At 46.5% G+C, this 22,412-nt stretch overlaps 2 protein-coding genes and 1 long non-coding RNA gene across 3 annotated transcripts in view; 2 read left to right on the forward strand and 1 right to left on the reverse strand.

Annotated features, from left to right (window-relative positions):
• Positions 1-22,412, forward strand: part of LOC307220574 — a 214,764-nt gene that overhangs the window by 72,019 nt on the left and 120,333 nt on the right. The window lies entirely within an intron of this gene.
• LOC307220532 (fucolectin-like) lies at positions 5,087-10,912 on the reverse strand. The gene is made up of 4 exons (XM_079984547.1): positions 10,828-10,912; positions 9,525-9,616; positions 7,729-8,020; positions 5,087-5,308 (listed from the first exon to the last, which is right to left on the reverse strand). The coding sequence occupies exons 2-4, from the start codon at positions 9,613-9,615 to the stop codon at positions 5,149-5,151; spliced, it is 543 nt and encodes a 180-aa protein (XP_079840673.1). The 5' UTR covers position 9,616; positions 10,828-10,912; the 3' UTR covers positions 5,087-5,148.
• On the forward strand, positions 12,932-21,376 carry LOC307220533 (fucolectin-like). The gene is made up of 4 exons (XM_079984548.1): positions 12,932-13,009; positions 13,576-13,667; positions 18,593-18,884; positions 21,085-21,376. Exons 2-4 carry the CDS (start codon positions 13,577-13,579, stop codon positions 21,242-21,244), a joined length of 543 nt encoding a protein of 180 aa, XP_079840674.1. The 5' UTR covers positions 12,932-13,009; position 13,576; the 3' UTR covers positions 21,245-21,376.

The raw sequence follows: 22,412 nt of genomic DNA on the forward strand, positions 1-22,412 counted from the left end.
GTATGGTAAGCGAAATGCCACACCAAACAGAAGTACAGAATTTCCCCGGATGGAACTCAACTAAACCAATACGAGTTATACCTGTGCAAGGGGAATTCTGTGTACATAAATCATCAGATGCAGCTGATCCTACCATGATAGGCTCTTCTCATTGCCACTATACTTGGGATTATATTAAGAATAGTCAAACCTGGGCAAACGGTACTACGTATCGAACTCGGAATACCTTGCCCTGTGCACCTCCTTTTATTCATGCATGGAAAATGGTATGGAACATAACTGTGACAGAAGAAGGCAATCTAACATACTGCACTGTGAACTCTCTACCCCTTTTGATATTTCGCCTTCTGCACTCCACGTACCAAAAACCTCAGACCCGATGGTTGTGGTGGATATGTGGAGAATGGGCATACAAGAAACTCCCTTCCAAATGGAGTGGGACTTGTTTCTTGGGATGGGTATTACCACCAATGTGGATTATGCCCACTAGTTCGGCCAAGCGTACACGAAGAAACGCTGACATTTCTCATATAGCAGGAGGAAGTACCCAAAGTTGGAGCGGTACTGATGATTGGCCACCAGAGCGCATTATAGCCTATTATGATCCTGCCTCCTGGAATCCTGGTGAGCTCATACAAGGGGCACGGGATCCTATTTATAATCTAAACAGAATAATTCGATTGCAAGCAGTAGTGGAACTTGTAATCAATGCAACGGCCCAGAGTTTGAGACTTATTGCACAACAGTTGGATGAAAGTAGAGCCGCCATTTTGCAGCTGAAAATGGGAATGGATTATGTACTTGCCAGGCAGGGAGGCCTATGTGGAGTCTTGAACTTGACAGGGAATGCCTGTTGCTTTAACATTTCTGATAATGGTGAGGCAATCCGTGTGTTGGCCACAAAGATGGAGAATATAGCACATGTCCCAGTACAAACATGGGAAGGATGGGATATGGGATGGCTCACCAATTGGTTACCTAATGTTGCGGGACTCAAAGGGATACTATTGTCTTGCTTGTTTTTCTTGACAGTAGTAATAATGGTTTTATGTATGGTGCCATGTATCATTTCATGTTTTAGAAGTACAATTAGCAAGATGATTTCAAATGAAACTCTACCTCATATCATGGCCCTATACAGAGCTTTACCTCAGGAATATGATGAAGGTCAAGCTATCAAGGACACTTGGGATGAAGGTCCTTGAGCCTGAAAGGGGGGAATAAGGCATCTAATCATAAGCTTGCATTTTTATTAAAGCTTATATGTTTAATCAGGGCTTGTATTTTAAGAATGAGCTTAAAATGTTTTATGCCAGGCAGAAGACCAGTTGCCTAAAAACCTTGGCAAGATGTTTTTCTCCTAGACAAGGGGCCCCCCTGATTTATAGCAGAAAACAATTCTCAAAGTCGTAAAAAGGGAATTACAGGCTGACAGCCAAGGTTACACTGACCCTACAAATTAAGGGTGGATAAATCGTAAAATGAGCCATATCTTCTTCCTAAGGTTAAAAAAGGTCAAGAGCAGTGAAAAAGCAACTGGTCTGGCTGGCAGAAACAGAACATTTTTGGGAAGTCTTTTTAAAAGCTGTTTCTTTCTTAAACTAAGATCCTTTTAAGATTTCTTTTCCTTTTAAAAGGTTATTTATGTATTAAATATATTAGCTTAAATATAATTATGCAAAGGATTTAAGAAATGCTAGATTCTTATTTCATATAGTTGGAAGAGATCACAGGGGCCATCAGCCACCAGCCCCCCCCCTTGCCAGACAGGAGACGCCATCAAGCACTCCTGATATATGGTTGTCAGGCCTTTTGTTTAGAAATCTTCAAATGAAGGAGATCTCTCAATGTTGATGTGAACTCAAAATCCTTGACATATGCTTAAGATAAAAATTCAAGATTAATCATCTGTTTTGGAAGGCAATAGGACAAGGAGGGCAAGAGGTGAGCTGGTAATTAAGATTCCTTGTTGAGACACATGTAAGATATATTACTACTTATTTGTCATTTATAGATAGAAGAATATATAGCTTTTTGATTTCCATAAAAGGGCAAGAGGAAATGGGTATATCTTTTGTGATTGGTTCTAGCAAATAGCCAATAGGAATTTCAACCAGGCTGATTGGACAGAGGCAGCCACAGGAGGAGCAAGGGGGCTGGATTAAGGAAATATAAGTGCTGGCCAGAATGGCAAGAGGCCAGGCCAGAGCTTGGTAACCATATACCACTGTGCCTCATATTTATCTGTCTGACAAATAAATTACTATTTTAATTTCTCTATTGCTGCGTTGAATATTTCATTCCAGCTAAGCGTTAACCACAAGCAGGGTGCTACAGTTTCATCGATCTTTCTTCAAGTTACAAGAAAGGATTCCAACTAAACACCAGGAAGAACATTCTGAAAGTAACAGATGTTCATCAGTGGAACAGACTCCCTCATGATGTGATGGGCTGTCCTTCCTTAGAGGTTTTTAAGACAGATGGCTATCTGTCATGTATGATCTAGCTGAGAATCTTGCATTGCAGGGGTTTGGACTAGATGGCCTCCCAGAGTGGCTGGGGAGGGGCCCAGCCAGATGGTGGGTGGAGTATAAATAATAAATTATTATTATTATTATTATTATTATTATTATTATTATTATTATTATGACTTAGGGTCCCTTCCAACTCTACAATTCTATGATTCTGTGAGAAGGAAGCATCTATGGCAGGCTTTCCCAAACTTGGCCCTCCAGCTGTTTTGGGACTACAATTCCCATCATCCATGACCACTGGTCCTGTTAGCAAGGGATGATGGGAGTTGTAGTCCCAAAACAGCTGGAGGGCCGAGTTTGGGGGTGCCTGCTCTACAGTCTCCAGGGACAGACAGGTAAATTGGGCGCCCTCTCTTTATCCCCTCCTAAGCGTCTGCCTTGGACTCACGGAAACAACTTCTGCCTGTAGACACAAGTATCCTCAAGGCAAGACTGGCCTACCCAGACTGGTTGTTGTGTTCAGAAGGGAGAGAAATGCCCTCTGTCTCACTTCTGACTTGATTTCAGGTAAGGGAGGCAAAGACATTTCCATGAGTTTGTGGAGACTCTTCCAGCACAGAAGTGCCTCCCTTCTCTCCACAAGGCTGAAAGCAAAGTGTTCATTCTGGAGCTTGGTGTGTGAGATTGGGACCTGCTAGAGTTGATAATGATGTTATCATCTATCTGTCCTCTTTATGAAATAAATGCAGTGGGGACATATTATTATATTCAAAGCAGATCACCTGTTGATAAGGAGGTGCGTCTTTCCCCTCTTGGCAGAGAGCCAGAAACCACATAAGGTTGCTCTGAAGAAGGATGTTTTGACAGCCAAAATCCCACTGTCAACGTCTTTCTGATTGGTTGGTTTGCTCAGAGCCAGACAAGAGCTGAAAGGGAATAAAACCAGATGGGACAGGACTTTGCTGGAAGCAGGGAGGTCTCCGTGTCAGTTTCACTAAGAGGTTGGGTCGTTCTGCTGATCCCAAGGTGAATTGATGTGATGCCTGAAGCCTGGATCATGCCCCCCACACCCTGAATGGGCATATTGAAAACTTCATTGTATAAAAAAAGGTTTGTTGAAGAACTGTTTAAGGGGTTTACAGCATTCTGAAGGATGACTCCTCTGTTAGTTTGCAAGCCCCCTCCATAGAGGCTGGCCCCTCTCACTGTCCTCGGAGCTTGCTTACCGGTAACCTCCTCTGGCTGATATCCAGACAGACCAGGGAGATTTTGATAGGCGACATTTTCCCAAGCGTGGGTAAAATGCACAACCCCTCTGCCTCCTGCTTCCGCAGGGGAAAGAAAATAAGTCAGAAATCTATTTACATGATGTTTATTTCTGACATTACAGCACTAGAGAAAAACACGTCCTTTCAGTTCACTTCTTCTAGCACATCTGACAAACTTCCTGAACATGCGCAAATGGAAGGTTTCAAGTTACACTCTTCACAGAGACTTATCCAGCCTGTGAAGGTCCTGGGAAATTCTTCTTTCCCACAGATAGGCGCATCATGTGATGTCAACAATCTGGCTGTCTGCAGCGGTGATGTTTCCATATACTGACATCCTCTCCTGGCCAACCTTGATGGATCTGAATGCCTCTTCAGCCCTCCTGGCTGTCTCCAAAGCCCTCTGAGGCTGCTATGGGGGAGCCAGACCACCCCACCCCATGGCTCCAGTATGAGCTTCCCCTCAAGAACCCCTCCATCTAACCATCTAATGCCATGTGGGCAGTTGCAATGCATGAAGGGCTCAAAAGGGGCTCATAACTTGGTCCCAACCTGGGTAGCAGTTTGCAGCTCTGAGCTTGGATTTTATATAACGCTTAGTTCCCTGGAGAAAAGCCTTTCATGCTTCTAGAACCCACTTCTTCATGGTGTTTTGAAGTTTTGAAGTTCAGGGAAGTTTTTAATGTGTGACATCTTAGTGTATTTTTGGTCTTTGTGGAAGCCACCCAGAGTGGCTGGGGAAACCCAGCCAGATGGGCGGGGTGCAAATAAATTATTATTATTATTATTGTTGTTGTTGTTGTTGTTGTTGTTGAATTTAAGACATCTTTGATGTAAAAACCCACCCACTCCATTTGTTTTCCTGACCACAACAACAGCAGTACAAAGTTGTCCTTGAGAGTTGTCTTACAAACACCTTGGCACTTCCTAAATAATGGCCCATCTTCCTGACGGGTTGTAAACCTCCACTGAGCTTCATGATAACAGCTTTAGGAATTGTCAGATAAAACCAAAACATTAATTATATCTAATTTCTGGTGTTAACCCCTCCCCTCCCGGCACTATCATCAGGAATCGCTTCAAGGAATTATGGCCCCGGACCCTGAGGAACCCTGAGAACTGAGGGAATTTCTGTATCTGCTTCCTCTTAGAGAAGAAATCACCAACATCTCTAGTTGCGTGACTAGTTCCCTTTGTGATAGATTCTTAGCAAACGGGACTTGCAGTTCCCACACATGGTCAGCCTGCTTTCTGGCTCTGTTCTCTAGCAGGGGCGAAACTATGCACCCTCTTGGTTTTGAGGGCCTGATGAACAAATTGGAGAGACCAAAGAAGGCTGTTCAATGGATATTTATTGGAGAGTCAACATGGGTTCAACTAAATCAGTCCCCACCCTCTAGTGATCCCTAACACTGATCACCCAGCTTTGTCCCATAGACCTCCACTTCACACAGCGTCAGGGTGGATGCATCTCCCGGGAGGTTCACGCTGACATAGCGGCCTTTGAGCCAGTGGCAGTTGAGGCTACTGAAGGAGCCACGTCTGGTGTCAGTGATGTTCCCACAGCTGCAAAGAGAAAAGGGAGGTCAGCCACAACTTTGTCTTGATGCCTTGCACAGCACTGGGCTCACAAAACCATCCATAGCTGCACTGGAAGAGCCCTGAAGCCACCTAGACCAGCATCCTGTATTCACAGTGGCCAACCAGGTGCCCCAATGGAAGTCCACAAGCGGGACTTCAGAGCAGCAGGGCTCTCCCCACTCCCTGGAGTCCCAGAAACTAGTATACACCTCTGACCGTGGAGGGAGAACATACCCATCATGGCTAGGAGCCACAGATAGCCTTGTCCTCCAGGAATTTGTCTAATCCTCTTTTGAAGCCATTGTGATGGCCTGCGACTTGGGCTCAGACTTGGAATCAGAGGAGTCTCAGTCTGCACTGGATTCTTTGCCTCAGGCATCACCTGAACCAAGTCTGGGGCCTGATCCTGAAGAGTCCCAGTCTAGGTGCCCCTGCAACAAACACCAGCTGGGCCGAGTCAGGGGTCTGAGCCTGGCCTGGCTCCAGATGCGGGGATGACCTCATTGCCTTCAGCTGGGCCATCACTTGCAGCTGCTCCACTACCAGTGGGGTCAGGGGAGGCTGAGGCGGCCTCTGGGTCTAGTAACCCACCAATGTCTCCCAAGCTGCAGAGATTAAGGTCTGAGAGATGGAGAGACCTGAGTACTCGCAGGAGGAGTGCTTGCCTTCAGGCGAAACAGGGAGGTGAGTCGCCGGGGGATCAGGACCGGCCACTACCCCAACAAAGCTAAAAGGCTGTCGGACCCCACCCCAGGTTGTGGAAGCAACATTGCTGTATGCTAGATCCTGCCTGAGAGCCTGTACCTGTCCTTGCCTGGTTTCCTGCCTTGTGTCCTGCCTTGACCCTGTCGCACTGACTCCCAGCGGAACCTTCGGATTCTGGACCGGTCCTGGACCGTGTTTCACGGGTTACCCCTGGGCCCAGCACAGCCATCCAAGATGGTGGGAGTCACGATTTCCTACGGGAACAGACTTACAGCTTGAAGCTCAGAAGTAAGCTTCTGTCAGCTGCCTTTCCAAAGCAGCCAGAAGCTTATTAGCCATCTTGGTGCTGAAAAGCAGGCAGCTCACCAGTGGAGTTGGGAGAGTAAGCAGGAGACCAGAGAAGAGGTGACCAGAATGTGGAAAAGTTTTAATATAGGAGAGAAGAAACATGCTTCGGCAACAAACAGTTAGGGACTGGACTGAGGAGGAATGGTATAGATGTAGAGCAGTGGTTTGCAGAAGGTCATAGCTCAGAGGCTGCAGAGGGGAGAAGCTGGGAAATATTAGGAGAGCAGCAGGAAGAAGAATCACCAGGGGAGACACAGCTGACAGACTCAGTGTCCTTGGAAAGCATTCCTGACCCCTCCCCTTTCTCCCAGGACCAGGCATGCATTGAGAGTAGTAGAACAGAAAACTCAGAGGCAGAAAGCAGAGATCAGCCAGCGCAAGGATGGTGTAGAATAGGAGGGACTGAGGGGGTTGGACTTTACTCAGAGCAATGCCATTATCTAAGAGAGACCGCGTTCCTTCTTCTCTCTCTGTGAATATTGAATAAACCACTTGAATAAACCACTCTTCTTGTTCATCTGCTTCTTGGCTGACACCATGGGAGGGATCAAGATTCCCTGAAGCCTGACACAAACTTAATATACGATACAATAATCTTTATTGTCAGTATTCCATACAGAACAACGAAATTGAAAAAATCAACATAAGACATTCAAAACCCAACAAGCTTGCTATCCCAGCCTGGTTAACCCCTAAAAACTCTGATAAGGTAAAGGTAAAGGTACCCCTGCCCGTACGGGCCAGTCTTGACAGACTCTGGGGTTGTGCGCCCATCTCACTTAAGAGGCCAGGGGCCAGCGCTGTCCAGAGACACTTCCGGGTCACGTGGCCAGCGTGACATCGCTGCTCTGGCCAGAGCCAGAGCCAGAGCCGCACACGGAAACACCGTTTACCTTCCCGCTGGTAAGCGGTCCCTATTTATCTACTTGCACCCGGAGGTATACTCCCACAACGACTACCTTACACTGCGTTTAAAACCAAAATCGCATTTGGATAGAAACTGTTTCTCAGGCGGCTATTCCTAGTCTTTATAGCCCTGGACCTTCTTCCAGAAGGCAGAGGCTGAAAGAGATCATTTCTGGGGTGCGCACTATCCTGCGCTATCTCTGCCGCTTTCTTATGGCACCTGGAAGCATAGATTTGATCCAAGGTGGGAAGAGGGCACCCAATTATTCTCTCCGCAGTCTTTACAACCCTGGACAGCATTGTTTTTCCCCAAACCACACACAGAGACCGTAAGTTAATACACTCTCCCTTCTCCTCAATTAGAGGGGGGGGAGGAACTACAAGTGATCTTGAGGGATGCAGTTGCTGCAGAGCAGGTGGGGAGCGAAGAAGCAACTGGTACTTACAGGGGGTTGGACTTTCCATGGTCAGCCACGGAGTCTCCCACGTGGATCTCGGCTCCCAGGAGTCTCTCGCTGCAGCAGTCCTCACGGTTCTTCACCACCACAGTGGAGATGGCAAACTGCTCGCCCAGGTCCACGTGCCACCATGGTTCTTTTTCAGTGCTGGTGTGGGTGCAGGAGCCATGGAAGAAGTTCCCGTCACAATTCCCGTCTATGGCTTTGCTTGCTGATGGAATAATTGGATGTGAGTAGATGGAGGACTGACAGGCTGGGCGGCCTCTGGCCAGGTTGTGAGCTGGAGAAACAGCGTGGTGGAAAGAAGATGGGGAAGAGAAAGAAGAACATGACGAGAGGAACAGTATTCCGTGGGTTTACTGAGCTTGTAACTCCAGCAAAAAAAGAATGAGATTTACAGAAACATAGAGTTGTGTTGTTGTCTGGCACAACTTGTTTTTGCAAAACCCATGCTGGGTCTTAGGGATCACAGCATCCTTTTCTAAGTGCTCACAGATGGACTGTGGAATTATCTGTTCTAGGACCTTTCCTGGTATTGATGTCAAGCTCACTGGTCGGTAGTTACCTAGGTCTTCCTTTCCCCACTTGTCGAAGATGGGGACAAAATTTGCTAGCCTTCAGTCTGCAAGGACCTCACCTCTTCTACCAGCTCCATCTGGTACGCAGGATGAGACCCTCCCTGCCTGCAGACAATCTCGCCAGAGTGGTGCATGCTCTGGTAATCTCCTGCTTGGACTACTGCAATGCGTTCTACGTGGGGCTACCTTTGAAGGTGACCCAGAAACTACAACTAATCCAGAATGTGGCAGCTAAACTGGTGACAGGGAACAGTTGCTGAGACCACATAACACCGGTCTTGAAAGACCTACCCTGGCTCCCAGTACGTTTCCGAGCACAATTCAAAGTGTTGGTGCTGACCTTAACAGCCCTAAACAGCCTCAAAGGCCCAGTAGACCTGAAGGAGAGTCTCCACCCCCATTGTTCTGCCTGGACACTGAGGTCCAGCACCGGGGGCCTTCTTGCGGTTCCCTCCCTGCGAGAAGCCAAGTTACAGGGAACCAGGCAGAGGGCCTTCTCGGTGGTGGCGCCTGCCCTGTGGAACGCCCTCCTATCAGCTTTCAAGGAAATAGACAACTATATGACTTTTAGAAGACATCTGAAGGCATGATGTGGAATTAGAAGGGGGTGGAATTGTTCTCCCATCATGGCTTGTCAGGTCAAAACTTTGGTTCCCCCTTCAGGCTTTGCTATGGATCATCACCACCCACTGAGTAAGATGATGCTCGGGATTTCATTGTTACAAAGCAGCTTAGAGGCCATTGGTTTGGGCAGAAATAAGAGTGCCCTATGGACACGGGTGGCGCTGTGGGTTAAACCACAGAGCTTCTTGGGCTTGCCAATCAGAAGGTCGGCGGTTCGAATCCTCACGACAGGGTGAGCTCCCGTTGCTTGGTCCCTGCTCCTGCCAACCTAGCAGTTCGAAAGCACGTCAAAGTGCAAGTAGATAAATAGGTACCATTCCAGCGGGAAGGGAAACGGCGTTTCTATGCACTGCTCTGGTTCACCAGAAGTGGCTCAGTCCTGCTGGCCACATGACCCGGAAGCTGTCTGCGGACTAACACTGGCTCCCTCAGCCTATAGAGCGAGATGAGTGCAGCAACCCCAGAGTCGTCTGCGACTGGACCTAATGGTCAGGGATCCCTTTACCTTTATGGGGATGGGGGCACCATTTGGCTTTGTCCACAAACCAGTCTCCCTTTCCCTTCCCTTTCCCCAGGTCTTACCAGCACCTCGCAGGTCAGGCTTGCAGCTCTGGGCCTCTGCACATTCTGCCAGGAGCGCCAGGACCAGCAGCCAAATCCAGATGGGAAGCATCCTGCAAGGGAGAAGGACAGATGTCAGTGAGCAGGGAGCCCATACTGGAGCCAAGGGGGGGGGGGATGTTTGGTTCCCCCTTAGCACCATCACAGGATTTTGGTGACAGCCAAGAGTGATGCAGGGGCATTCTGAATCAAGGGTCACGTTAGTCATAATATTCTCCAAAGTGCTGGAGATCCCTAACAGTCAGTTAACAGGCTATATATATATATATATATATATATATATATATGTCAGGGGTTCAGGAGCAGAAGCACAGGGAAGAGGGGAGATGGAGAGCGAAGGGGAAGAATCTGAGGGCAGCGTAGGAGAAGAGGACAGTGGACCGAGGGATTCCATGAGCCTATCCAGCGAATCGGAAGATTCACAGAAGGGGGCGCCAGTGGCCAGGGGTAGGGGGTTCCCAAGGGGAACACCCCAGGAGCAAGGGGCCAGCAGGGACTCCCAGAGCAGCAGTTGGAAATCAGGACCAGCTTCCCCACCAGAGCAGAGTGGGGGGGAAGAGTCCCAGGTATCGGGGCCAGTGGATTCCCCACCAGGGAGAGAAGATAAGGCAGGGCTGACCACACCTCCATCGGAGAGTCAGACAACAGAGGGGAGGTCAGATCCAGCCAGTATCCCGGAAGAGGGAAGCAGTGACAGAAATAGTGTAACGGTCAGGAGGAAGGTCACTGGGTTGGCGCGAGAGGCAAGTTCAAATGTACAGGAGCGCGGGACAGCAGAGAATGAGGATTGGGAACCGGGTCCTAAAGCCCGCTGGAGGCAGGGGGAGGAGTTAAGCGACTCAGCGTCAGAAGAGTCCAGAAAGGGGGATGCCCCAGCGGGCAGGAGGACCCAGAGGAGGAGAAAGCAGCGGAAAAGGTGGAGCAGGGCTAGGATCTTAAACTGGTGTCAGAGGGGAGGAGATTCAGACGGGACTTCGCCGGTCTAGGGTTTAAGACGTAGAGCTGCGCGCTGCGGCTTTGAAATGGAAACTGAACCTCAATAAAGACTTTTGTACATAACGACAGCCTGGTGTTGGTCCTCTGTGAGCTGGGACCTAGGGGCAGCTCTGACAATATATATATATATATATATATATATATATATATATATATATATAGCATTAGATCTACCCAATAAGGATCAGGCCCTTCTTTTTTTGCAGAGGGGGTGGGGTAGGAAGTTCTAGACCTCAAAGATCACATCCAGTGGGTTTTCTCGACTTACCTTGCCTCTCTTTCTTGGGGTCTGCAGAAGCGTCTGTTGCTCTCGGTGGAACAGGAGACACAGGTTCTTCTCCCCAAACTGGAACTGAGACCTCCCTGCTTCCAGAGGAGTCCTCACCTCCAGGTTTTTATCCCCTTCCCAATGGACAGCGCTTGCCTGACGTGGCTCAACTTGGCCAATCAGAAAGATGGTGACACCAGGATCTAGGGGATCAAGATCAAGTTTTGACATCCTTCATCTGAGCAGGGTCTGAGTGGGCTTGTGTGGTTTCTGACTCTCTCCCAAGAGGAAATAACGGCACCTCCTTGGCAGGCGATGATTTTAGAAGAAGACATCCTCATTCCATTTATCCCATTTAGAGGTCAGATGGGTGCCAAACTGAGCGCTGATACTAGCAGGTCCCAACCACATCAGCCAAGCTCCAAAATGAACACTTTGTGGTCAGCCTTGTGGAAGGAGAATGAGTTGTTTTGAACTTCTACCACTCCATGGCTCACCTTAATGTTCTCTTGGAAGTTGCATCAGCATCACAAACACCAGCCTTGGATCCATCGCTACCTTATACTGTAAATGGCTCTAGGGCTGCTCTGAGAGACTCCACATCTCTCGACAGGCAGAGTTCTTGACCTTGGGCGAGGTGGAGATGTATTGCACAAAGTCAGAAGTCTTACGTTAGAGATCAGCTGTCTGTATAAGGTTCATTAATATGTAACCCTGAAATTTTGGATCCCCTCTAAACTGACACCAAGGTTTTGTGCTCGTTTTGTGTCATTTTGTACCCCAGACCTGTATTTTGCACCTCCCACAAACTGAGCAATTGATAATCCAACGGGAAGCCATAGATATCTGCCCCAAACCCAACATTGCCCGGTTCACTGCAAACTGGTGCCAAACTTTTGCAATCATTTCAAACCCTTCTGCATCACAAACCCCACTCCCAAAATGATACTAAAAACTGGATCCCTAGTTCATGCCGCTGTTTACTGCACTCAAATCCCACATTGTGCAACTGACTCCAAGCAGTGCCCAATTTCTGCATTTGTTTTGCAATGTTTTGGAGCACAAACTGCATGTTTTGCATAGAATCATAGAATCATAGAGTTGGAAGAGACCACAAGGGCCATCGAGTCCAACCCCTGCCAAGCAGGAAACAATTGCCCTTTAAAAAGCACAGTAAGTAATACATCAAACCCGGGAACGGTATCTGTCCAGAGGTCTCCCACAGGTAGGTAGCCATGTTGATCTGACGCAGTCAAAACAAATAAAAAATTGTCCAGTAGCACCTTAGAGACCAACTAAGTTTGTTCTGGGTATAAGCTTTGCCCCCCCCCCCATTTTATTTATTTATTAACGTTCTTATGTTACATATGCACACATTGTCATATTATAATAAGCCCTGTAATGTGATATGACAATGTGTAACATAAGAACGTTAATTTCCAACATGTATACAAAGTATGCATGTATACAAAGTTTATATACAAAGATAAAAAGCTATTCCAAAATCATATATGTACCAACACTACGGACTTCCTGTCAATCCCCTTGTATATTCCTTTTTTACAAATGAATGTACTCTTATTATTGTATATTTCTTTACATTTTATCTAATACATTCCCATATCAGTATGTACCCTTAATCTTATTTCTCAACTCAATTTCTCTCCAACGTCAATCGAATGCTAGCATAGATAGCGAACCTTTACAGTATTTGGGAACATATATCTTATATCTATCCCAGGGTGGTATGAATTTAAAACAGCTCATTCTCCCTCCTAAAGGTTAGGAACCATTGCTGATGTGGTTGTGACCTGCCGGTATCAGTACTCAGTTTGGCACCGTCTGTTCTCTAAATGGGATAAATGGAATGAGGATATCCTCTTATAGGCCAAGGAGGTGCCTTTATTTCCTCTTGGGAGAGAGTCAGAAACCACAGAAGCCCACTCAGATGAGAACTGTCAAGAGCTGATCTTGATTCTCTACATCCTAGTGTCAACATCTTCCCAATTGGCTGGGTTGTTCTAAGCCAGGTGAAGGCTGCCCATTTCAAAGGGGATAAAACCTGGAGGTGCAGGACTCCTCTGGAAGCAGGAAGGTCCCAGGTTTGGGACGAGAACCCGTGGTTGCGACCCACCAAGAAAGGCAGCAGACCCTGCTGCTGAGCCCAAGAAAGAGAGCCAAGGTAAGCTGAGAAAACCCATGGGATGTGATTTCTGAAGCATAGAAAATCCCCCCAGATCTGGAATTGGCATATCTGAAACTATATTTTTAATTTTCAAAAGTCTATTAAAAGTTCATTAGGGATCTCCATCAGTTTAAAGAAGGGCATTCTCACGGCTGCATGGCCTTTCATCAACCTGGGTTTATTATTACTACTACTAATAATAATTCATTCATTTTCCATTTTTCTGTTTTCCCATCACACATTGTTTCTGTACAGACTTCCCAGCACAGCATTCCATGGAATTCATAATATACCTAATTTTGCTGCATATCTGTTAATTTATCCCCTTCTAATCCATCGTTGTGGATTATAGAATTACCCCTACTTGTAGATTGATTTTACTATCGTATTTTCCCACTCACTCCTTATCTGTTTTTCGTCCCTGATCCTTATTTGGGCTGCCATGTTCTGCAAATTCTGTCAATTCCTGCAGCCCAATAGATAGACTTTCCTCCATCTGAACATGATCCCCCCCCCCCTGTCCAGCCTGGTCTCCCACTTACGGCCATCTCCCTCCCTTGCAGGATGCTGCTCACCTGGACTTGGCTGCTGGCTCTGATATTCCTGGCAGGGCAAGGGGAGGCCCAGAGCTGCAAGCCTGGCCTGCAAGGCATTGGTAAGACCTGGGGGGAGGGAGGGGGGAAAGGGTGGCCAGTCTGTGAGCAAAGCCAAGTGGTTCTTCCAAGTGCACTCTTCTCTCCCCCCCTTTTTTTTTGTATATAATTTTTTATTAGTTTTTTAACATATCATTTTCAACAGTAATTAAACATAGTTTTACATTTTATTCAATTGACTTCCATCAATCCTGTCTGAAATTTTCCCAATCTAATCTCTTAGTATTATCTTCCCTATTACATTTCAAACTCATAACCAATGTCTCTATCTTTTCTTACTTTGTAACACTTTGTATAGTCCTCCTTACAAAACTTCTTGTAGTCCTACTAGCCTAATTTGTTGGTTACAATTGCTCTTCAAATAATTCATATACTTCTTCCAATCTTCTGTAAATCTCTGGTCCCTCAGGTTCTGAATCCTTCCCGTCATTTTGTCCATTTCTGCATAGTCCATTAATTTCGTCTGCCATTCTTCTTTCATCAGAATTTCTTCTTGTTTCCATTTCTGGGCTAACAATACCCTTGCTGCAGTTGTAGCATATAGAAACAATTTAACATCTTGCCTATTAATGTCCTGACCAATAATACCAAGTAAAATTACTTCTGGTTTTTTTTTAAAAAATGTATATTTCAACATCTTTTTCATCTCATTAAATATCATTTCCCAGAAGTTCTTTCCTTTTTTACATTCCCACCACATATGATAAAATGTTCCTTCTGTTTCTGGTTTTTCCAAGTGCACTCTTATTCCTCCCCAAACCAGTGGCCCAAAAGTTTTGTGACAGTGGAAACAAGGGCGCCATCTTATTCAGTGGATAGGGGTGTTGCATTTTCCCATGATCCATTGCAAAGCCTGGCGGGTGAACCAAACCCTGGACATATGCAGTTTCTGGACCAATTGTAAGGGAAGCCCCACATGGGGTGTGCATGAATCACAGTGGCCAAACTGTCCCTGTCCAAGAAAGGGCACAGTTGGCGTATCAGCCTAAGGGGATAATGAGTGTTTAGAATCATATAACTGTAGAGTTGGAAGGGCAGGAATCTCAGCTAAAGCATCCATGGCAGACGGCCATTCAACCTCTGCTTAAAAACCTCCAAGGAAGGCAATTCCACAACCTCTCGAGGGAGACCGTATCACTGATTCTCCTCTCACCAGGGAGGTAATCTGAGGCTCCAGTGAAAAAGATGGATCTAGGAGCTCCAAAAGAACTCCACATCTCATTCTTCACAACCCCATTCAGAGCTGGTAAAAGTCCCCAACTTCTGGACCTGGGAACTGCTCACCAGGAAAGAGATTATTGATTAGTTATTGATTAGTTAGGTGGGTGTTGTGTTTTGTTTTTGAAAACCACTTGGAGGTTTTATTACAGTCAAATGCAATTTTGTAAAAAACAAAACCAAACAGAATGAGATTCATTCTCAATTTATTGCTGCTGCTGTTAACTTACTGATAATATGAAAGAAACATAGAAGCATCTGGGTAGTCACTGGGTGAACATTGGACCCCTCTGGCCAGATCCAGCAGCTACAGGTCTCTTCTTAAGTTCATAGAATCATAGAATAATAGAGTTGGAAGAGACCACAAGGGCCATCGAGTCCAACCCCCTGCCAAGCAGGAAACACCATCAGAGCACTCCTGACATATGGTTGTCAAGCCTCTGCTTAAAGACCTCCAAAGAAGGAGACTCCACCACACTCCTTGGCAGCAAATTCCACTGTCAAACAGCTCTTACTGTCAGGAAGTTCTTCCTAATGTTTAGGTGGAATCTTCTTTCTTGTAGTTTGGAACCATTGCTCCGTGTCCGCTTCTCTGGAGCAGCAGAAACCAACCTTTCTCCCTCCTCTATGTGACATCCTTTTATATATTTGAACATGGCTATCATATCACCCCTTAACCTCCTCTTCTCCAGGCTAAACATGCCCAGCTCCCTTAGCCGTTCCTCATAAGGCATCGTTTCCAGGCCTTTGACCATTTTGGTTGCCCTCCTCTGGACACGTTCCAGTTTGTCAGTGTCCTTCTTGAACTGCAGTGCCCAGAACTGGACACAATACTCCAGGTGAGGTCTGACCAGAGCAGAATACAGTGGCACTATTACTTCCCTTGATCTAGATGCTATACTCCTATTGATGCAGCCCAGAATTGCATTGGCTTTTTTAGCTGCCGCGTCACACTGTTGGCTCACCCATCTTGTATTTGTGCCTCTCATTTTTTTTGCCCAAGGTCAATACTTTACATTTCTCCCTGTTAAAATTCATCTTGTTTGTTTGGGCCCAGTTCTCTAATCTGTCAAGGTCGTTTTGAAGTGTGATCCTGTCCTCTGGGGTGTTAGCCACCCCTCCCAGTTTGGTGTCATCTGCAAATTTGATCAGGATGCCCTTGAGTCCATCATCCAAGTCGTTGATAAAGATGTTGAATAAGACCGGGCCCAAGACAGAACCCTGTGGCACCCCACTAGTCACTCCAGGATGAAGAGGAACCATTGATGAGCACCCTTTGGGTTCGGTCAGTCAGCCAGTTACAAATCCACTGAGTGGTAGCATAGTCAAGACCGCATTTTACCAGCTTCTTTACAAGAATATCATGGGGCACCTTGTCAAATGCCTTGCTGAAATCAAGGTAGGCTACATCCACTGCGTTCCCTTCATCTACCAGGCTTGTAATTCTGTCAAAAAACGAGATCAGGTTAGTCTTACACGACTTATTTTTCAGAAATCCATGCTGACTATTGGTGATCACAGTATTCCTTTCTAGGTGCTCACAAACTGTTTGCTTAATGATCTGCTCCAGAATCTTCCCTGGTATTGATGTCAGACTGACTGGGCGGTAATTATTTGGGTCCTCTCTTTTCCCCTTTTTGAAAATAGGGACAACATTTGCCCTCCTCCAGCCTGCCGGGACTTCGCCTGTTCTCCAGGAATTCTCAAAGATGACTGCCAGTGGTTCTGAGATCACATCTGCCAGTTCTTTTAATACTCTTGGATGCAGTTCATCTGGCCCTGGAGACTTGAATACATCTAAACTAGCCAAGTATTCTTGTACTATCTCCTTAGTTATTCTGGGCTTTGTTTCCTCTGCTGAATCATTTGCTCCAAATTCTTCAGGTCGGGCATTGTTTTCTTTATCAGAGAAGACTGAGGCAAAGAAGGCATTGAGGAGTTCAGCCCTTTCTGTGTCCCCTGTTTGCATTTCACCATCTTCTCCTCTGAGTGACCCCACTGTTTCTTTCTTCTTCCTTTTGCTACGAACATACCCATAAAAGCCTTTTTTGTTGCTTTTAACCTCTCTAGCAAGCCTGAGTTCATTCTGTGCTTTAGCTTTTCTGACTTTGTGTCTACACGTGCTGGCTATTTGTTTGAATTCCTCTTTCGTGGTTTCCCCCCCTTTCCATTTTTTGTACACATCCTTTTTAAATCTTAACTCAGTTAAAAGTTCTTTAGATAGCCACCCTGGCTTCTTTAGGCACCTTCCATGTTTCCGTCTCATTGGTATTGCCTGAAGTTGTGCTTTTACTATCTCCCTCTTAACAAACTCCCAGCCATCATGAACTCCCTTTCCTTTTAGTATTACTGTCCATGGGATCTCACCCAGCACTTCCCTAAGTTTTATGAAGTCGGCTTTCTTAAAGTCAAGAAATTGAGTCCTAGTATGCTTGGCTGCTCCTTTCCGCTGTATAGTAAACTTCAGAAGAGCATGATCACTCGCGCCTAATGATCCTTCCACTTCTACCCCACTAACCAGGTCATCAACATTGGTTAGGACCAGATCTAAAATGGCTGTTCCTCTTGTTGCTTCTCCCACTTTCTGGACAATGAAGTTGTCTGCAGGGCCAGTGAGGAATCTGTTTGACCTTATGCTCTTGGCTGAGTTTGACATCCAGCAAATATCCGGGTAATTGAAGTCCCCCATTACTACTATCTCCCTTCCTTTTGCATGCTTGGCCATCTGTTCCAGGAAGGCATCATCTATGTCCTCCGTTTGGCTTGGGGATCTATAGTAAACTCCCACAATGAGGTCCCTGTTATTCATCTCTCCCTTAATTTTGACCCAAATGCTCTCACTTTGGCTTTGAGGTTCTAAATCTTGGATCTCTTCACAGGTATACACATCCCTGACATATAACGCCACTCCTCCTCCTTTCTTGTCTGGTCTGTTTCTCTGAAATAGATTGTAACCCTCCATTATTACATTCCAGTCGTGGGACTTATCCCACCAGGTTTCAGTGATGCCTATTATGTCATATTTAGTTTGCTGTACCAAGAGCTCAAGCTCATCTTGTTTATTACCCATGCTTTGCGCATTAGTGTACAGACATTGAAGTCCATTAATCATTCCCCCGTGTCTCTTATTTAAGGATTTTTTCCTCCCACCACTAGGTCTGCGTGCTGTTTGCTCCATTTGGTCTATGACATTTGGATGATCATCTTCATCAATTGATAGACTCCTACCTTCAGGAGCACTGTCTCCCTCCCCCACATTAGTCAGTTTAAAGCCCTCCTGATGAGGTTTCTGAGATTTTTGGCAAAAACATTCCTCCCAACCGTTGTGAGGTGCAGCCCATCGCTTGCCAGAAGTCCATCTTCAAGAAACTGCAGTCCGTGATCTAAGAATCCAAACCGTTCCTGTTTACACCATTTGCGAAGCCAGCTGTTCACTTCCACTATTTTTCTCTCTCTCCCTGGGCCACGTCGTTCAACTGGGAGGACAGATGAGATGACAATTTGTGCATTTAATTGCTTCAATTTCCTGCCCAGAGCCTCATAGTCTCTTTTGATCTTCTGGAGGCTATTGCTTGCAGTGTCATTGGTTCCCACATGAACCAAGAGGAAGGGGTATTTGTCAGTGGGTTTTATGATTCCTTGTAGTCGTTCAGTTACGTTCAGTTGATATTTCTCTTCCCATTGTCTTTCCACCATGCTGTGACTCCAGTCCGCAACTTGGCCAGCGGCCAGCCAGCCTGCCAGTCCTCCATCATCTCACATCCACTTGTTCCATCAGCAAGCAAAGCCATAGACGGGAACTGTGACGGGGACTTCGCTCACGCTTCCTGCACCCTCACCAAGTTTGAGAAAGAGCCATGGTGGCATGTAGACTTGGGGGAGCAGTATGCCATCACCGCCGTGCTGCTAAAAGGCTGTCTGCACTGCTGGTGCGAGAGCCTCCAGGGAGCCGAGATCCATGTGGGAAATTCCATTGCCGACCATGGCAAGTCAAACCCCCTGTAAGTTTCCGTTGCCTCTTCCCTCCCCCCTCATCCTTCAGCCAAGGCATTACAGGAGACAGATTCGTTCACTTGTAGCTCCTTTGTTCTATTCCCAATCAGGGTGGGGGGGAGCAAGGGGAAGTGGATCCTGCCCATATTTCAAGACCTGCTTCTGTGTGGAATGGCAAATGCTAATTCCTGCTCCTGGGTGGAAAGGCCTCTCTGACTTCTCCACTCGGATGCTTCACTGGTGTCTCAAGTTCATAAGTCCAAGACTGAGCTTCTCATCTTTCCTCTCCTCCCTCTTCTTTTGCTCTCCTTCTTCCCTGACACTCCTGCCTTCTTCATCAAGCATGAAGCCATGACTTTCTCTTTGACTGTTCTCCATCCTTCCTCCTGCACCACATTCTTAGTTTGTTGCGAGATGATATCTCTTCTCTCATAAACTCATGACAAAAGATTTTCCACAATCTGTTGACTTCCTACTTTGAGTCCTGCAACCTCCTCCTCTCTGGTCTCCCCCCATGGTGGGCTTCCCACTTTCCTCTCGGCCCTGTAGATGTTGTTGAACTACAACTCCCATCAACCCTGACTATTGATCATGCTGGCTGATGGGACTGATGTCCAACAATATCAAGAGGACCGCAGGTTAGCTACGCTCGGTCCCAGCGCCTGCCAACCTAGCAGTTCGAAAGCACCTCCAGGTGCAAGTAGATAAATAGGGACCGCTTACCAGCGGGAAGGTAAACAGCGTTTCCGTGTGCGGCTCTGGCTCGCCAGAGCAGCGATGTCACGCTGGCCACGTGACCCGGAAGTGTCTCCGGACAGCGCTGGCCCCTGGCCTCTTAAGTGAGATGGGCGCACAACCCCAGAGTCTGTCAAGACTGGCCCGTACGGGCAGGGGTACCTTTACCTTACCTTTATGCATGGGTCATATGACATCAAGCATCAAATTTAAGCATTATGTTCAGATCAGGGTTAATTAAGAGAAGCACTAAGCACAACAGCACCAAGATCAGAGCTAGGCTTATATCCAGTCTGAGCACTGTGGTTTTTAGCACTAAGATTGGAGACTAGCCTCTTCCTGCTCTTTGACAGCCAGCTTTCAAGAACCAAGCAGCTTTTCCTCTTATGCCCAATCTGTGGGACCACAGCGCTAAGATTGGAGATAAGACTTCACCCAGCCTTCAAGAGGCAGCAAGCAGAGGTTTATCTCTGATCTTAGCATGGAAGCCTCACAGCACTAACATCAGAGAGAAGCAGATGTCTGCTCCTACAGATCATTTTGGGACAACCACATCCATATATCAATCACGTCATGTCAGATGATACTGGGTGCTAAAGTCTGTTGTCTCCAATAGTGCTATATTTCAGTTGTGGTGGCCTGTGGCTTAAAATAATAGCAGTTCATTCACTCATCTCCAGTCTAAGTGTCCCAGTACTAAGATCAGAGACAAGCTCACATCCAGTCTCAGTGATACGGTGCTTGGTGCTATTACTGGTGCCAAGGGAGGCTGTTTTGCTGGCTGACTTTAAAAGGCTGGTGCTTAACAGATCAGAGAGATGTCCCTACCTGCTCTTTGGTATGAACATGACATGTCTCCATTCTGAGAGCTGTGGCATCACAGCACTAAGATCTGTGCTAATTCTCCGCCTGCTCTTAAAAGGCAGCAGACAGAAGCTTTTAGCTGACATTTGCACTGCAAATTGAGGTATGGAAGTCCCGTCCGCCCATAAGAAATAGTGAGTTCCCCCAACATGGATGGTTTCAAATGAGGATTGGACCAATTCGTGGAGGATACTCTCCGTGAGTTCTGTCCCTACTTGCCTGGTCCAGTCTAGATAGTATGAGTCCCTGACACCTCTGCTATTGGGTTCCTTGGAGCATTGTCACATACAGTGGACGCTCAGGTTGCGAACGTGATCCATGCGGGATGCACATTCGCAACCTGGAGCATTCGCAACCCGCGTCTGCACATGAGCAGGTTGCGATTTGGTGCTTCTGCGCATGCACAAAGCGCAATTTAGCACTTCTGCGCATGCGTGACTGCCGAAACCCGGAAGTAACCCGTTCTGCTACTTCCGGGTTTCAGCAGTCTGCAACCCAAAAAAATGCAACCCTGAAGTATCTGTAAACCAAGGTATGATTGTACGTGTGTAGACAGAGTTATTTTGAATGGCTTCCACCCCAAGGCTGACCTCCCTTTTCTCTCTGCAGCTGTGGAAACATTACAGACCCCATACGTGGTTCCATCAGTACCATCTTCTGCCAGCAGCTCAAGGGCCGTTACGTAAGCGTGAACCTCCCTGGACGCAAAGCTGCCTTGACCCTTTGTGAGCTGGAGGTCTATGGGACAAAGTCGGGTGCTAAGTGTTAGGAATCGCCAGCCACGTGCTTTTGGGTGGGGGGCAGAGCAGATTGAATCTCCCGCTCTCCAATAAAAATACTTTGAGTAGGCTCTGTTTGTCTCTCCCGTTTGTTCATCAGGCCTTCAGATCCAAGAGGGTCTGTGATTTTGCCTGTGCCAGAGAGCAGGCTGAACGGCCCCTTCTGGGGCTGCGAGTCCTGTCTGCATATCAATGAAGATGGGGAAATTCCCTCTGTGAGCAACATTATGAAGTGGCTGCACCCCACAGTTGTCATTCATTGGGGTGAGGTAGATAGGGTTGTCATAGGATTGGTTTTCTCCAGACATATCTGGGATTCCAAGGGCGAAATTACCACCCAGGGGGAATTTTTCTTTTTTTCCCCCTTCTTTTTTTTTGAATTTGCATTTTATTTATTTGTTAACATTCTTATATCACATCAGTAAACATTGTCATATTACATTACAGGACTTACTATAATTTCCAACATGTCTATAAAAATTATATACAAATTTTATATACCTAGGGAAAAAAATGAAACAAAAAAAGAAAGGACAATTTTTTCCCCAAAAATCATATACATACCAACACACTAGACTTCCTGTCTTTCCCATTGTATATTCCTTTTTTTACAAATGAATGTTGTCAGGGGCTCGGGAGCAGAGGCACAGGGGAGAGAGGAGGCGGAGAGCGAAGGGGAACAATCCGAGGGCAGCGTAGGAGAATATGACAGTGGGCCGAGAGATTCCATGAGCTTCTCCAGCGATTCGGAAGATTCCCAGAAGGGGGCACCTATGGCCAGGGCAAGGGTTAGGGTTAGGGTACTCTTATTATTGTGTATTTCTTTACATATTATCTAATACATTCCTATTTCAATATGTTCTCTTAGTCTTATTTCTCAACTCAGTCTCACTCCAACGTCAATCAAATGCTAGCATAGATAGCAAACCTTTGCTGTATTTTTGAACATATGTTTCATATCTATCCCACTTTTCCAAAAAAAATTGTTTTGAATTGCCTCTCAGGGTATTTGTGAACTGCGCCATTTCAGCAAATTCTTGTAGCTTGTAATGCCAGTCCGTTATTGTCGGGGCTTCTTGTTCCTTCCACCCCTTAGCCACCAAAGTCCGAGCTGCGGCCGTTGCATGTAAGAATAACTCCCTAAAGGCCTTCAGGATG

This window comes from Podarcis cretensis, assembly GCF_951804945.1.
Source record: "Podarcis cretensis genome assembly, chromosome: 7".
NCBI lineage: Eukaryota > Metazoa > Chordata > Lepidosauria > Squamata > Lacertidae > Podarcis > Podarcis cretensis.